At 46.6% G+C, this 17,401-nt stretch overlaps 1 protein-coding gene across 3 annotated transcripts in view; it reads right to left on the bottom strand.

Annotated features, from left to right (window-relative positions):
* Window positions 1-456: 456 nt before the first annotated feature.
* TMEM268 (transmembrane protein 268) overlaps window positions 457-17,401 on the bottom strand; it is a 32,384-nt gene continuing 15,439 nt past the window's right edge. For all 3 annotated transcript variants that reach the window (XM_047768248.1, XM_047768246.1, XM_047768247.1), the window contains 6 exons: window positions 16,224-16,331; window positions 14,980-15,129; window positions 9,995-10,105; window positions 9,351-9,431; window positions 8,006-8,188; window positions 457-3,462 (listed from right to left, as the gene is read on the bottom strand). In XM_047768248.1, coding sequence (XP_047624204.1) covers window positions 3,283-3,462; window positions 8,006-8,188; window positions 9,351-9,431; window positions 9,995-10,105; window positions 14,980-15,129; window positions 16,224-16,331 — 813 coding nt within the window. In that variant the 3' untranslated portion in view covers window positions 457-3,282. The remainder of the gene's footprint in view (window positions 3,463-8,005; window positions 8,189-9,350; window positions 9,432-9,994; window positions 10,106-14,979; window positions 15,130-16,223; window positions 16,332-17,401) is intronic.

The raw sequence follows: 17,401 nt of genomic DNA, 5'->3' as shown, positions 1-17,401 counted from the left end.
CATTGCAATGACTCCTCCCTATTGTCACACAGCCCATTTAATATATAAGGAAAGGGAGGCAGAAGAGGAACAGAGAGGGTGAGCATCTGGCCCAAAGTTACCAACCAGCTTGTTCTTAACTTCCCTGCTAGGCTGTTTCCAGTACTGAATTCGAGAGAGATTTGGCTGGAATATTTTTTTATGGCCACACCAGATGCATATGGAAATTCCTAGGCCAGGGGTGGAATTGGAAATGCAGCTGCAACCTACACCACAGCTGTGGCAACAGCGGATCCTTAACCCACTGTGCTGGGCCAGGAATCGAACCTGCGTCCCAGTGCTCCAGAGATGCCACAGATCCTGTCACGCCACAGCGGGGACTCCCAAACGTTAACTGTTAATGAACTACATCATCCACAAAAACATGCTGGGGACCTACAACATATAAGACATAGTGAGAAGAAAAAGAAACAACAATAATAGCAACAGTTTATTGAGCTCTTACTCAAGTCTGCAAGTCACAGTTGTAAACACTTTGTTTTTCATATCATTTAATCTTCACAGACACCTGCCAGGTAGATGCACTTATCCCTATTCCATACTTGAGTAGTGAGACCCAGGGATGGGAGGCAAACTTTGGACTGGAACACAAGGGGCTCTAGAATCCAAGCTCTCTGCTCCTACTTCCTGACATGGCACCATTTTCACCATTGCCATGCCTCTCTCATTAACACAAAGCCTTAAAATAGCACATGCCTTATTGCAGAATCTCAACTTCACAACAACCTTGTGACGTAGGAAAGTCAGAGATCACAGCATTTTCTAAAAGAGGAAAAGGAGGGGCTCTCAATGCGCAGAAATGTATAATGCCTCACCCACCAGGTGAGACTATCAGAAACTCTAAAGAAGGGAAAATGCAGGAAAGAGCACATCCAGGAAGGCTTTAAATGAAGAAAAAAAAGAAAAACCACTTTAAGGAAGGCTTAAAATGAAAAAAAAAAACCCCATTCTTTTGTCAAAATACATACATTTTCCTTCTTTGTTATGATACTTACCAGGGCTTTATAGCTGGAGGAAAAATGTGGGTTTCTATTGATCATATTCACAGCCCACACTTCCTCTGTGGCAGGTGAGAAAGACAGTGATCGCCTTCATGAATAATTCTCATTGAGCAGAGCTGCCCAAAGAATTAGCTGAAGAGAAATGCCTGAAATAGCCATTTCCAAGGGCTGGTCTATGCAGATGATTTATCTTCTTTGGCCCGGAGAAAGCAAACAGTCAGACTTATCTCTTACATGGTAAGTCACCTGCATAATGACATTTTATGTGCACCAGATTCATTTATAAAGGAGTGAACTGACCTTTAGAGAGGTTAACCTAGCCAAGGTCACAGTGCTAGGAAGCAGCAGGTCTGGGATGAAAACCCAAGTCTCCGGCTAGCTAAGCCTGTGTGTCAGGTCTGGGGCACCTCATCTGTGTGGGGCTACAGAACCTTTCTACATGTAGATAAAGGCATAACAGACAGAAAGGCCAAGGGCTAGAATGGAGCAGAAAAAGCTGGAAATTCCTAGATCTTTGGCTTTGGAAGGGCTGTTAAGAATCATCCAATCTACCCATTATACAGATGTGTAAACTGAGGACCAGCCAAAAGTGATGCAGCTAAAAGTGGCAGTTTAGGACCAGAATCCCAGTCTGTGCCAACCTCATCATTCAATTGAGTACAGAGAGCAATGCGTAAAAGCTACAATAGAGATGACAAAGTACTCAATCCACAGGATTTTTTTTTTCCTTAGAGGTCCAGGTCATGCACAAAAAGTACAGGATGCAGCTTTTGTCCTTGGGGAGCTTATGGTCTAGCTAGGAAGATAGGCATTTGTACAGGAAAACAGAATCGGTAACATAAAACATCAGTAAAGGCAGCAGCTACATCAAGAATTTAAAGGAGGCAGAGAATGGCAGGGTTAAAAGGCTTCCTGAAGGAGGGGAAAATAAAGCTGGGCTTTAAAGCCTGCATAGGAGGGGGAGGGGCAAGATAGGGGGAGGGGGTTAGGAGGTACAAAGCAGTATATACAAAATAAATAAGCTACAGAGATATACAACACAGGGCATACAGCAAATATTTTATAATAACTATATGGAGAATAACGTTTTAAAATGGTGGGTCACTATGTTCTATACCTGAAGCTTACATAATATTTATATCAACTATATAAATTTCTGGAAAAAAAAAATGTTTAAAGCATGCAGAGGAGTCTAAACAGATGCAAAGGAACAGCTTTGTCAATCCAGGAAAGAGTTTCAATTTATGAAGTACTTTTATGGGCGATAAAGCAAAAACTGCAGATGAAAGCCAGGTCCTGGGTATTGGTAAACCTTTCAATGCCAGGCTGGGGCTTTTGGATTTGGGCCGAGAGAATAATGGGTCTTTAGACTCATTCAGAGGCAGAGCACCTGGAAGACTCTGAGCTCTTTATGGAATTCCGTGAGGGACACATTATGCTTCATTCCAGGGCAGCTTTAGTGTTAGGGAAAGGGCTGCTGTTTGATGGCTGCAGTAAGAAACCACACCCACAAGCATGCATGCCCTTGAACAAAATAAGTCCTCCAATCGGACAGGTTCAGGCGCTTCGCTTCCAAATATTCACATTAGCCCTTCCATGTGCCATTAGTTTCTTCCTTCGGGTGTTTCTTCCTTCTGTCTCCTAAAGGCCTGTGTGCTAGCAGACAAGCCCACGTGCCACTGTTTTCCATCAAGCACAGGGAAAGAACAACTTAAAAATGGAGAACATTCTGAGAAGGTACTTCTTCAAATTGGGAAGAGGTGTCTCATAGTTTAAGGGGCCCAAAGCAAGGCCACAAAGAGCAGTGTCCTCCCTGAGCCTCAGTTTCCCCACGTGACATGAAGTGGGGTGGGGATGGAAGCGCTGCCTGAGACCAAGCTTTGGACACGGGTTCAGCCCAGTCTGGTCATCTTCACATTTCCTGGGCTCTCCAGGCATGAAAAGGGTGGGCGAGTGGCCCTTCCATCCACGCTCACAGTTCTAAACAGCACAGAAAGTGGCTCAGAGTGGGATCATCGGCTTCTGAAAGGCCAGGGGTCAGCATAGGATGTCGACAAGCCATCTGTGCTCAGGGTCCTGGAGTGAGCACAACCTCCCCGCTGCTGATGTGACTGACACCCTCAGAGGGTCTCAGATGCTTCTCTCCTCACCTGGGGCTCGCCATCGGCCACCTTGGGCTCCTGAGGCTTCCCCAGCTTCTCACTTTCAGTCTTGGAGGAAGATGAGTACCTTCATCCTGAGGTCACCTGGCCAGGAAGGGGCAGCACCCTGTGCCCAGGATGTGGGCTTCTATGAGCTGGCAGGGGCATGGAATCCTTGGAGAGTCCGTGTGTCGTGTCCCCAATGCCTGGGGGAGCTGGGAGGTCACCAGGAGCCGGATGTAGTAGCCACCAAACACTGCCAACAGCTGCCGGGCCATTTCCTGGAAGAGGCAGGGACACAGAGTAAGGGCCACAGGGAAGTGGCTAATACATGAGGGGGAAGCCAGGCAGTCCACACAGCCCTGGACTAGCAGGGATGCTTACTAGGAAGAACCCAGCTACGCCCTCATTGGGGCTCTTGGAAGATGCCCAGCCTGGTCAGGGACTCCAGCTGGGGCTGGAGCTCTGTGGGGCTCCTACAGTCTCAGTTTCCTCATCTCCAAGGTGCGTAACCTAACTGCTAATAGGTGATAATAACATGCACAAAAAAAACTAGGGAGACAAAGTACCAGAGAAATTACCATCGGTTTATACCAGCCAAGTGCATGCCTTTTGCAGTTTCAAATGCCTGTGACTCTATGAAGTCCATGAGGTCAAAGGAATTCACTTAAAATTACCAGTAGGAGTTCCTGTCATGGTGCAGTGGAAACAAATCCAACTAGGAACCATGAGGTGGTGGGTTTGATCCCTGGTCTTGCTCAGTGGGTTAAGGATCTGGCGTTGCTGTGAGCTGTGGTGTAGGTCGCAGACGCGGCTCGGATCCCGCGTTGCTGTGGCTGTGGTGTAGGCCGGTGGCTACAGCTCTGATTAGACCTCTAGCCTGGGAACCTCCATATGCCACAGGTGTGGCCCTGAAAAGACAAAAAAAAAAAAAAAAAGAGAAAAGAAAAGAAAAAAGAAAATCACCAATAAATGGAATCAGGTTTGGGATACCGCTATGGTGACAGGATTCTTCAGTTCACACACAGCAGTAACTGCTGGATTGCTTCAGATAAGTATTCCTATAGCAAAAGTTTGCTTATCAAAATTGGATTTATCGTGAAGAAACAAACACTGCATGATTGTACTTCTATGAGGCACCTAGAGCAATAAGTTCACAGAGACAGAAAATAGAATCGTGGTTTCCAGGGACTGGGGAAGGTAAAAGAGTTTATATTTAAGGGGCATGTTGTTTCCATTTGGGAAGATGAAAACGTTCTAGAAGTGGATGCAGTGATGGTTGTGCAACAATGTGAAAGTACTCAATGCCCCTGAATTGTACACTTAAAACTAGTTAAGGTGAGGAGTTCCCGTTGTGGCTCAGTGGTTAACAAACCTGACCAGTGTCCATGAGGATGCGGGTTCAATTCCTGGCCTCACTCAGTAGGTTAAGGATCTGGTGTTGCCATGAGCTGTGGTGTAGATTGGAGATGCAGCCCGGATCCCACATTGCTGTGGCTGTGGCTGTGGCTGGAAGCTGTAGCTCCAATTCGAACCCTAGCCTGGGAACCTCCATATGCCATGGGTGCAGCCCTAAAAGAACCAAAAAAAAAAAAAAATTAGTTAAGGTGATAAATTTTATATTATTAAGAGTAAAAAAAAAATTAAAACCTTGTATTAATTGCATGCTATTATTAATATATCCAGTCTCTAAAGTTTCATCCACCCATCTGGCAGCTTTGATTCCAGGGAAGAGGCTTCGTTCGGTGCCTTAGGTGTGACACTGAGGTCTCTCCCAGTCCTTGTGTCCAGTCTGAAGGTAATGAAGTAATATGTGGGTTACACCCAGGCTGTTCACATGGGCATAGTGGTGATCAAGAATGGGCTTTCATACTAAGTGAAGGTAGTCATAAAGAGAAAGACAAATACCATATGATATCGCTTATATCTGGAATCTATTATACAGCACACATGAACCTTTCCACAGAAAAGAAAATCATGAACTTGGAGAACAGACTTGTGGTTGCCAAGGGGGAGGTGGAGGGAGTGGGATGGACTGGGAGTCTGGAGTTAACAGATGCAAACTATTGCCTTTGGAGTGGATAAGCAATGAGATCCTGCTGTGTAGCACAGGGAATATGTCTAGTCACTTGTGATGGAGCATGATGGAGGATAAGGTGAGAAAAAGAATGTATATATGTATGTATGACTGGGTCACTTCGCTATACAGTAGAAAATTGACAGAATACTGTAAACCAAACTATAATGGAAGAAATAAAAATTAAAAAAAAAAAAAAAAAAGGAATGGGCTTTCGAATCAAAAAGGGGCAAGTGGGAGTGTCGGCTTGGCCACACTGGGACAGAACTCAGGCAACTCCCTTCTTCTTGCTGGGTCCATTTCTTCATCAGTAAAAAAGGGAAATGTCACAGTATCCATCTGGGGAAGCTGGAGTGAGGGTTAAAGGAATTTATGACTAAAAGCCCAATACCTAGTGCTCAATAAATGTCATCGATATCGTTGCCATTATCATTATTCAGAAAAGCAGAAACTCCATCTACCTCAGTAGGATCAGTGCTTCCTTGGAGCTACCCTTGGTGCTAAAAAATGTTGAAAACTTCAAACAGCCTATCACTTACTAACTCAGATTGGTCTTCTCGCCCATTTACTCTAGAATCAATAACATAAGAAGCAAAGAACTGTGCCAAGAAAATTGTCCTACTGAGAATCGGTAGGGCTGGCTTCTGCCCTGGACTTGACCACTTTCTCTCTTGTTCTGTGACCTTGAGTGGGTCAGCTGACCTCTTGGAAGCTTATTTCACTCATCAAGGAAGAAGGGAAAATAATCCATACCTCAGAGGGTGAGCTAAAGAATTTTATGCATGATAAAAATCTGTAAAAATGTAAAAAGTCATTATAACTATTTCTCTGCCTTTCACACACACTGGGTTCCTACTGAAATATGACAGTCTGGCCCAGGCTGCGTCTTGGACATCTATTGTGTTTTCTTTAGCTACATTATAAGGGCAGCTACTTTAGAAACATGTGCACACACACTGAGACTTGATATTCATGACAGGAAATTGTATTACTATTGGTTTGAATGGATTTGGGAAAATAATTTAAAAGACCCATCATAGTTAATAGGCTATTTCACATAAACCCAGACATGCGTGCACAAGAAAGAATGTGACCTTATCAATCTTTTCAGCTCTTTGATGAGATTAATATATTTATCATTTTCTCTTGTAACAGTCCTACTTGCAAGGACCCCACTGCCCATTCATGCAAAAGGGAAAGCTGGGGCTGGTTCAGATCTTTAATCCTCAAATCTGTCGGCTAAAATGAAAATGCAAGGGCTTTCCCGCATCACACCCTGCCTGAGGTCACCCTGTACTGCATGCCTCCCATACAGTGGGTCTGTCTTCACAGTGAGAAGGGGGTAGCACAAACTGCAAACCACATTACCAGACTTCTGGTCTACCAGCTCTTGGCCATACCCAACAGACAGCTTGGGTGGCAGGCCCTAAAAGAATGATGGCGCAGGAGGAAATGGGATTCAACAGAGATGCATAAGATTTAAATATCCACAATTTCAGTAGATGGATAGATAGATGATAGCGGTTGATAAATAGATTGATAAATAGATTTTAAAATGACCCAAAGATTCATCAACATGTTCACGGTGAGGTAGGCCATGATCCATCAACATTCAGCTACACATCCAATGCAACCACCAAAAAGAATACCAAGATACAGATAGATCGATAGAGATACATCTATATATATATATGTATATATATATATATATATATAAAATATATAAAATCTAATTATATATCTAAAAATATATATATAATATTATAATATAGATATTGTATTAGATACATTACATATCTAATGTTATAATGTGGATATTATAAATCTAATACCTATACCTTTATATATATAATAGGAAAATAGATAATTTTGGCCACACCCACAGTATATGGAAGTTTCTGGACCAGGGATGGAACTTAACACCACAGTAGCAACCCAAGCCACTACAGTGACAATGCCAGGTCCTTAACCTGCTACGCCACAGGAGAACACCTTAAGTTTTTTTTCTCTTGTATTTTTAGGGCCACACCCACGGCATATGGAGGTTGCCAAGCTAGGGGTCTAATTGGAGCTGTAGCCACTGGCCCACGCCACAGCCACAGCAACGCCAGCTCCTACGGTGTCTTCGACCTACACCACAGCTCACAGCAATGCCGGATCCTAAGCCCACTGAGCAAGGCCAGGGATTAATCCTGGATCCTCATGGATAGTAGTCAGATTCATTTCAGCTGAGCCATGACAGGAACTCCTTAAGATATTTTTAAATGGGGGAGGGAAGCCAGTAAGTATAAAACGATTCCTCTATCTTTTTTTTTTGTCTTTTTTTGCCATTTCTTGGGCTGCTCCCACGGTATGTGGAGGTTCCCAGGCTAGGGGTCCAATCAGAGCTGTAGCCACTGGCCTACGCCGCAGCCACAGCAACGCAGGATCCGAGCTGCATCTACAACCTACACCACAGTTCACAGCAACGCAGGATCCCTAACCCACTGAGCAAGGCCTACTCGCAACCTCATGGTTCCTAGTCAGATTCGTTAACCACTGAGCCACGATGGGAACTCCTAAGTTATCTTTTAAAGTGCTGGGGTGAGGAAAAAACTATGGAAACTAGTAGGCTGGAAAATGTGTATGGTCCCTACCAACTCAGTAAACGCACGTCCCCAGGACTCTAGAACTGGAGAGTCCCACACGGACGCCATGTGGACACCGGGTGAGGGAGGGAGGCCCTGACTGACCCGAGTGCCTGTTACCTCCGGCTCAGCCTCAGGAACAAGCTGGCGAAGCTCGGTCTGCATGAGTGGCCTCTCCATGGGACCAGGACTGCTGGGCAGGAGAGGAGCTTCCTCCAGCAGGTTCTCCGGCCCCTCAGCCTCCGGGCTCACCCCAGTCTCCATGACAACGCACAGCTGGCTCAATCTGCTTCTCAGCAAGGACTGCAAAGGAAACAGAGAGGGGCTTGGTGGTGTCCTAAGTTGGGTGGACATAGGAGGCCAGGTGGCTTCCTGAGCTGCAGACCCACAGAGGACAGCTGGACAATTTACAGACTCAGATGCTGACCTCAGAATTGGCAGCAGAGCCACACTGCTGAGAGCAGATAATTCCCTGCAAAAAGTATGATCAGAAGCACTTTCCCATCCCTGCTCTCATCTGCTCCTTAAAGGAGCCTGGGATGTGCGACTCTTTATCCATATGTTGCGGATGAGCAAACTGGAGCTCCAAGGTCTGCCCAAAGCCACACAGGAACAAACGGGCTGGCTCAGTGACTTCAAGTCCAACTACGGCTTTCCAGGGAAGAAGCACAGGGCTCAGGACAAGAGGGCTGGGCTCCAAACCCCTCATAACCAGCCACCCCGTGGCTTCTCAGAGCTTCAGTTCTCTCCTCGGTAGAACTGGAGCAAAATCTCCCTGTTCTTCTTCGAAATGTTTGAGATTTTGAACAAGTGAAAGTCATCTAAATATACGGTATTTCGGCTTTTTTTGCAACATGGATGGACCTAGAAATTGCCATGCTAAGTGAAGTCAGTCAGACAATGAGACACCAACATCAAATGCTTTCACTGACATGTGGAATCTGAAAAAAGGACACAATGAACTTCTTTGGAGAACAGATACTGACTCACAGACTTTGAAGAACTTATGGTCTCCAAAGGAGACAGTTTGGGGGGTTGGGGGGATGCGCTGGGGTTGTGGGATGGAAATCCTATAAAAGTGGATTGTGATGATCATTGTACAGCTATAAATGTACTAAATTCATTGAGTAATTTAAAAATAAATAAATAAATAAATATACAGTCTTTCTTTCTGCCGGGATATTTTTTATTATTATTGATAATTACAATCTCAGTTATTTATCATTATAATTATAAAGAAAATATATGCTCACTGTAGGAAATGTGGAACGACAAGGGATTAGTTAAAAAGGAAGAGAAAAACAGCCGTAACTCCCTAGGCAAAACCAACTGTGACTCCCACAGAGGTATTCTTCCTTTCAAGTAACTTTTCCTTAGACATTTTCCCCACATTGAAGTAATACAATCTATACAATTTAGCCTCCGGGTTTATGTTTCGGTTTGTTTTTCAGTTAAGGTATCTTACCTCGTGGCTCATCTTCATTTCTCGGACGTGGTCAGACAAAAACTGCACACAGGTGTCCAGGTCGAAGTAGACAAACCAGAGCTGGGGAGAGAGGCAGCCGTGACTGCTGAGGCCAAAGCTCGCCAGACCTGGAACTAACTCTCCATCCCTGGGGCCAGCGCCACCTCCTGCCTCCTTGCCCGAGGCCTGCCCTTCTGAGAACCACTAGCTTCATCCTGGTGTCTGGCAGGAGCACACCATTTTGCTCTCTCCCAGGGTCCCCTCGCATGGCGAGGCCTCCTCTGGATGGCTGATAGACAAGTAGCTTTGTGTGCAAATTGGGAACTGTCAAGCCCTGTTCGAAATGACTGGAGCCCCACTGCTCCTAAGTCACTGAGCATCTCAGATAGATTCCAGACCGTCCTGGGCATTGCGTATCTGCATGGGGCTCCCCCTCCTCCATCTGCAGTGGCAAAGGTATCTTCATATCTGGTTTTAGGCTGCTGGTCACACCCAGAGAGGAGTCTCCAGAAAGAAACAAGGGAGCAGGGAAGAGGGAAGGGCTGCTGACACTGTCTCCATTAGCAGACTCCAGGACACAGTGGGCAGACTGGGAGGCCAGGCCCAAGTACACCCACAGGAGAGGTCACTCCAAGACACAGTACCTGAATCACGCTCTGGCAGCCTTCCACCGTGTCCGTCACCCCCAACAGCACCCGGTGCCTCAGAAGGGCTCCGTTGGCAGCTGCCAGCCTTAGGTCCGTGTTGGTGTTGGCCTGTAAGACAAATGCCAGGAGTTCCCACTGTGGCTCAGTGGTAACAAATCTGACTAGTATCCATGAAGACGCAGGTTTGATCCCTGGCCTCACTCAGTAGGTTAAGGATCCAGTGTTGCCATGAGGTGTGGTATAGGTCACAGACATGGCTCAAATCCCATGTTGCTGTGGCTGTGGCGTAGGCCAGCAGCTTTGGCTCCAATTCGACCCCTAGTCTGGGAACCTCCATATGCCATGGGTGCAATCCCTGTCCCCCACAAAAGGCAAATGTCAGCACTGACCCACCCGACACCACTGGTCAATCCTTGTCTGCGAGACACATTCATTGTCTCCCCTATTAAAGGGACTGTGGGGTTGCTGGGACAATGAATTCAGCAGGGTCAGAAAGCCCTGGGATAAAGCCCAGCTCTGCTACTTCCCGGCAGAGTGGCAGGGAAGTGGGTCTCTTCTCTGAGTCTTGCTATCTTCAGTCGTAGACTAAGGATGAAGAGTGCCGTGGTCCTTAGATTTAACTGAGACTATGTGTGAAGCATTTCACCCACTGCCCGGGACACAGTCAGGTGCAACACATACCTGCGGGAAGAGAGGGAGTTGGAGGGATTTGAGCATCTCTTGTGGAAATAAGGCACCTACTTTCCGAAGTACCTAGCCTAGTGCCTGGCCCTGTGAAGGGGGTTCCGGGAATCTGTCTCCTTCTTTTCCCACCAGAACCGATCGATGCCATGGATTCGGTTGACCAAGTCAGTGCTAAGCAGGTGGGGGAGGGGAAGAAAGGAAGGGCGACAGGACCCAAAACTCTGAAGAATCCCACAGAAACTAGAAGGCAGTCCAGTCTAGGACCATGGTCCCCAAAAGAGGCAGGATCCCTTTAGGGGGCTTTTGGAAGTGTGAAAAGGCCCTTATGATTGTCAAAGGTATGGGACAGGTCATGCTGGCACTTAGGGATGAGGACAAAGGATGCTAAACACATGCCTTCCACTGTGGGCCACCCCCCTGAGAGACAATCCCACACATGAAAGAACTGTCCCCCAGCCTCCCTGAACCCCAAATGCCCCACAGGATGTGGACACACAGAAAATCTATTTATAATTCTCTGACTGGCCAACCTGGCTCCATTTTATATATAAAGCTAAAGAGTTTCCTGAATGGGTTTTAAAATACATCGTATTTTTCCAGGAATGCCACTAAAGGCATACCTCATTTATTGGGCTTCACTTGATTGTACTTCACAGATATTGCATTTTTCACAAATTGAAGGTCTGTGGCAGTTCTGAGTTGAGCAAGTCTAATGGCACCATTTTCCAACAGCATTTTTTTTCTTTTTTTTTTCTTTTTTTTTTTTTTGGCTGCACTCACAGCATTTGGAAGTTCCTGGGCCGGGGATCAAATCTGAGCGCCATCCATGACCTACAGCCCAGCTGCAGCAATGCCGGTTCCTTAACCCACTGCATCATAGCGGGAACACCAACAGCATTATATTGCTTGTTTAGAAATAATACTTTCACACACTTAATAGACTATAGTATAGTGCAAACACAACTTGTGTATGCAGTAGCAAACCAAAAAAAAAAAAAATCCACGTGGCGTTCCCATTGTGGTGCAGTGGTTAACGAATCCGACCAGGAACCATGAGGTTGTGGGTTCAATTCCCAGCCTTGCTCAGTGGGTTGAGGATCCGGCGTTGTGGGTTGAGCTCAGTGGGTTGAGCTGTGGTGTAGATGCAGACGCAGCTCGATCCTGCATTGCTGTGGCTCTGGCGTAGGCCAGTGGCTACAGCTCCGATTCGACCCCTAGCCTGGGAACCTCCATATGCTGTGGGATCAGCCCAAGAAATGGCAAAAAGACAAAAAAAAAAAAATCCGTGTGACTTGCTTTATTGCAGTATTCACTTCATGGTAGTGGTCTGGATCCAAACCCACAGTATCTCCAAGGTCTGCCTATATTAGCCCTGTCACCACCAAGAGTTCAAATCCTGACTCCATCTCTAACTACCTGTACAACCTTGGGCAAATTGCTCACCATCTCTCTGCCGGCATATCCTCACTCTAAATTGGAGACACCACCCCCTAATAATAAGGGTTATAATCAGGATGAAATGAGTTAATCCATGTAGGACACTTGGAAGAATGAACACTCAATATATGTCACCTAGTTATACAATTATGATGATGACACTGAACTGAGGACATCATGTTTCCCACTGTACAAAGTTGGCTACAAATAAACACTTTTAGGAATTTCTCATATACTCTAGTGGTGTGTTTTACTCTGTAGGGGATATACGGCAGGGTCTTACGTGCCTTCATAAAGCCTTCTGATCTTGAGAAAGGCTAATAATGCCCCACGCAAGGGGAAAACAAGGCCCTGTGTACCAAATGCGGAGGCTCTCAAGGATGCTATGTGATGCAGGCAGGACACAAACAGTAAGAGTGAAAATGGTCAAGAAGGGAGATCTGCATTGTCTTAAGTGACGAGGGATCTGGGGAGAAAGAAGTCCTTCGGCTGAGGCTCAGAGGAAGACCTCAGGAATGCTGTGTGACCACAGACGTTCTACTTAACCCCTCTGAGCTTTGGTTTCCCCACTGGTGAAAAGTAAATAATCACAGCAGTTTAATACTTGGTGAGCATTAAGGTAATACCTGGTAGGGTCAGAAGCCCGTCACATGTACTAAGTCATCCAGTTCTCCCAACAACCCTATGAGGGAGCTACATTTAATATCCTGTTTTACAGATGAGAAAACTAAGGCCCTGAGAAGTTAAGTCATAAATTACCCCAGGTTGCAGGGCTAGTAAATGGCAGAGGTATCTTGCCTCCTTATCAGGTTGTTGTCAGGCAGAGATATCAGGCACCAAACACAGAGCACATAATAAGTGCTCATTAAATGATGGGCATTATTAGAAAGGAAAGGACCCTGGAGGGGTTCCCCTGAAACAGCAGTGATGACAGAAGGGTCACTAGGCACCTGGGACCTCCATGCTGCACCTGAGTAAAGACACAGGCTGCTGTTCATCTCCATGCCCTGTGCCTAGCACATTACCTGGTACTTGCTGGGGCTCCAGCTGACTAAGGAAGAAAAGGAAGAGAGTCAGAGAGCCACAGCAGGCACTCCCTGAACTGCATCCACGAAGCACCTGCCAGGTGGCAGATATTTTGCTTGCTCCTAGTAAAGCAGAACGCTTGGCTTTCTCCCCCTCCCCAAGAGAAGTTTTTTGCTGTAGAGGCAGGCAGCTCAATTTCTTTTTTATAGGCCAAACACATGGGCCATGAAAGCTTCAACCGAGCCCAGGAGCAGCATTATTTTGTCAGCCTCTTCGCAGTGCCCAACAAAGAGCATTTCAGAATGATTAAGCCAGAAAGTTCCTATTTGTCCCAGAGAGCAGAGGCACTAGATGAGACCCCAAACCCTGACCACATTTCCCAACATCCCACCCTCTCCTCCTGAGATGGGCAAGGATGGTGTGTTTGCTAAAGATCTCAAAGTCCAGCCCTGAGCCAGGTGCTGGGGAAGCGTCCTAAGCAGCTAGAGAGACAGTGGAAGTGTGGTAGGCAGAATAACAGCCCCCCAAGGATGTTTAAATACTACTGCTCAGAACCTGTGAATTTATGTTACGTGGCACAGAGGGATTAAGGTTGTAGATGGAACTAAGACTGTTAATTAGGTAGCCTTAGAATAAAAAGATTGTCCCGGATTATCCAGACAGCCCAATGTAATCACAAGGGCCCTTAAATGTGGGAAAAGGAGGCAGAAGACTCAGAGGCAAGGATGTGAGAAGGACTCAACCCACCACTGCTGACTCTGAAGACGGAGAAAGAGGCCACAAGCCGACAGATGCAGGTGGCTTCCAGGAGCTAGAAAAGACAAGGACACAGATTCTCCCCCTGGAGGCTCCAGAAAGGGGGCAGCCCTGCCCTGCCGAACTTTTAAATGACCGGACTGTAAGATCACACATTTCTGTTGCTTTAAGCCATTTACGACATTTGTGGTTACCTGTTATAGCCACAGAATGCCAACACTGTTGGGTATTGACCTAGAACATGGCTTGGAACCTGAGCATCCTGGCCTTGAATTCCAGCTCTGCCACTTAGCAGCAGCCTGAGCTTGGACTACTCCTTGGGCTCGGGTTTCTCATCTGTAAAATGAATGTAAAAGACTCTACCCAGAGACTTACTGGGGGGTTTAATAAGTTAACATATGCAAAGTGTTTAATAGACAACCTACCACACATGATGTGCTCAACAGTGACAAAAGACAGACACTGAAGAAGCAGAAGACAATGAGTAAACCATACATTAAGCTGGGAGGTATGGATCTCCTTTGAGAATGAGAAGGGGAATCAGAGGGTGCAGGCTTTGAACCCCGACCCTGTCACTCACAGTGGGATTGGGACAACTTAGCTAAACACCCCAATCACCCGCTCTCTAACTCAAGGATCATCATGGGATAAAATGAGACACAACTGTCAACAGAACAGCAGATCAGAGTCCATCCACCTCTCCCCAGGTACTTGTGCTGCAAGGTGGGCCCAGGAACCCCCTCCAGGCTCACAGGGCCATCAGAAGCACCCAGCAGAAGGTTCATGAAAGGGCTCCATTGCCTCAAACTGCCTCCATCTCTGCTCCCAGACTCTTCAAAACATACCTTGCTCCCAGAAAAAAACAACCCACAGGGATTTGATAGGAAAACAGAGAGGATTTAATTGTGCATGTGATTTCATTTCTTTTAGTCACTGGGCCCGTGGGCCAGGGTGAATTTTCATGGTTGGGGAAACTCTTTGAAGCAGGTGAAAGAAAAACCTGACATGAGATTCTCCTGCCCACCCAGTCTTTCTGGAGGGAGCTTGGCTGGGGTCCCCGAGGTAGGGGCTGGTCTCACCTTTCTCTGGTGTCTCTCGAAGATGAGCACAAGAGTCAGGGTCAGGCTCACAGCAGCCAGGGTCACGAGTAGCACACCCACCCAGTGCTTCCCCAGGGCAAACATCTGGCTGGTGGAGTAGATGTTGGCCCACACCACCACGTAGAACACCTGTGAGAAGCCAGAGAAAGGGCACGGTGGGGACCTCCAGTCCTTGAACGGAGCAGCTCCATCCCAAGGGACCTGCTAGACACTTCTGACACCCTCCCTGGATTCAGAGAGCTCACAGGGCCAGTCAGAGACTGACTGGGGCCAGGGAGGGAGATGGGGGGGTTGTGAGAGCCTTTGTTCCTTGTTCAAGAGCAAAGTGGAGGCAAGGGGTTAGAATAGCTACTCCGAATCCCTACTTATGCTCTGATTTCAAATAAAATAGAAGAGGGCAGGAGGCTTGGAAGTGATATCCGTTTGAGTCAGAAGCCTGATCCTTCAACAACTGGGAGCCTTGGACAAGTTATAACACTTCTCTGAGCCTCGATTTCCTCCTCTGCAAAATGGGGATAATAACACCCTCTTCACAGGGTTGTTATAAAGGTTAATAAGATAACATATGTAACCGCCTAGCACCTCTTAGGAAATTCATAAATGCTAGTTGCGATCCCTTCCCCTCCCTAGAAGCAGGACGTGGGAGTCAGGAGTGCTCCTTGATCATTTACACACATGGAGAAGCAGCAGATCAGAGTAGTTAAGAGCACAGATGCTGAAACCAGACTGCCTGGGTTCAAATACTGGCTGTGCCATAAATATGTATGTATGTACACATGTATGTATCTGCATATGTATGTGTGTACACATGTGGGTATCCAGATATGTTTATATGTACACACATAGACACATATATACATATATACATACATATATATATATATATATGACTGAGCTGAAATGGTCCAGTCTGTTGAACAGATGGGGAAACCAGTCCCAGAAAGGAGAAAAGTCTGGCAAAGCCAGACATCGAGTCCAGAGCCTCATTGAGTCCAGGTCTGCAGATTCCCAGGCCCCAGCTCTGTCCTCAGTAAACCCTACCTCCCCTCCTTGACAGGGGGACCTGGTTACAATTCTCCCTCATGAATCTCCTCTCATACCAAACCCAGGCTGCTTTCTCCCGGGCAGCCAGGCCTCCAGTCCCCAAACCCATTCCCCGCACCAACGGACTCCAGGACACGATGCTGAACTCAATGGTGCTTTAGGGCTCTGCTCCCTCTTACCACGGCAAAGGCCAGCCGCATAGGCCTCGAGTTGTAGATGATGTATCTTCTCACTTGGGGCTCCAGGAGGGCGCTCTCAGCCAAGCTCCTGTACTGGTCAGCCGGGACCTGCTTGGCCGCCCGAGGGAAAGAGACCTGTCAGTGACGGAGAACCACTCCCCGCTTCCTTCCCACCAGCAGGCATGTGGTTTCCAGTTCATGTGGCTATCACGTGGAAGGAGGATGAGGTGCATTCCAGGCTCTCCCAGCAGGCAGAACGAGGAGCTCGGAGCGCTGAATGGCAATCACGGGGCACAGCTCCTGGCTCAGAGAAGGACGGGCATCCCTGGGAGGCTGGACAGCTCAAGATCCAGGAGGACATCTGGGAGAGGGAGCCTAGAGCCCAAGGCTCGGCACCTCACAGCTGACCCAGGGTATCCTAAGGGTTAAGGTGCAGGCCCTGGAGTCAGCCAGCCCTGCATCCAAACCTTGGCCCTGTCCCTTGTGTGCTGTGTGACCTGGAGCAAGTAACCCCACTTCTTTGAGCCTCACTTTCCTTCTCTGTAAAATAAGGATACCATGCACAGGTGGTATGCACATTAGACAAGATAATAAAACAGAGACAATTATTTATATATGTACTTTACATAAAGATATGTACAATATGTAGGCACATGTTATCTGGACATCTTTGGGGGCCTCTGCTCTCTTTCTTATATAGATATATGGATCTAAGTGTAGGCAAACCCAGTGCTGGTGCCAAAACTGCAGCATTAATAACTAGTAAGACAGTCCAAAGTACTGAAAACTCCCATCTTCTGCCCAAACAAAATGTCATAAAGGTCCTACAAGAATGGATTGCTTAAGAAACTCGAATTTAATCATTAAAGATGATATTTAGGAACATAGCAGAACAGTATGTAAACTGTTCATCAGTTAAGAAAACCCCCATCTGAAGACAACTGTTCAAGAAAAATGTTCTTTTGTCCACAGGCGTGGGAAGAAAAACCAGCTGTTGTGCTCATGTGGGGTTAGTGCTGTCAACTTGAGAAGGGCTCTTTTAATAGTGATAAAATGTTGTTTTAAACCATAATGCCGTTCAGTTGTGGGGTTTTTTTGTTGTTTTTTTGTTTTTTTTTTTGCTTTTCAAGGCTGCACCTGTGGCATATGGAGGTGCCCAGGCTAGGGGTCGAATCAGA

The sequence above is a fragment of the Phacochoerus africanus genome, chromosome 2 (assembly GCF_016906955.1).
Source record: "Phacochoerus africanus isolate WHEZ1 chromosome 2, ROS_Pafr_v1, whole genome shotgun sequence".
Lineage (NCBI taxonomy): Eukaryota > Metazoa > Chordata > Mammalia > Artiodactyla > Suidae > Phacochoerus > Phacochoerus africanus.
Note: the sequence above shows the minus strand (reverse complement) of the source record. Positions and strands in the feature narration are given on the sequence as shown.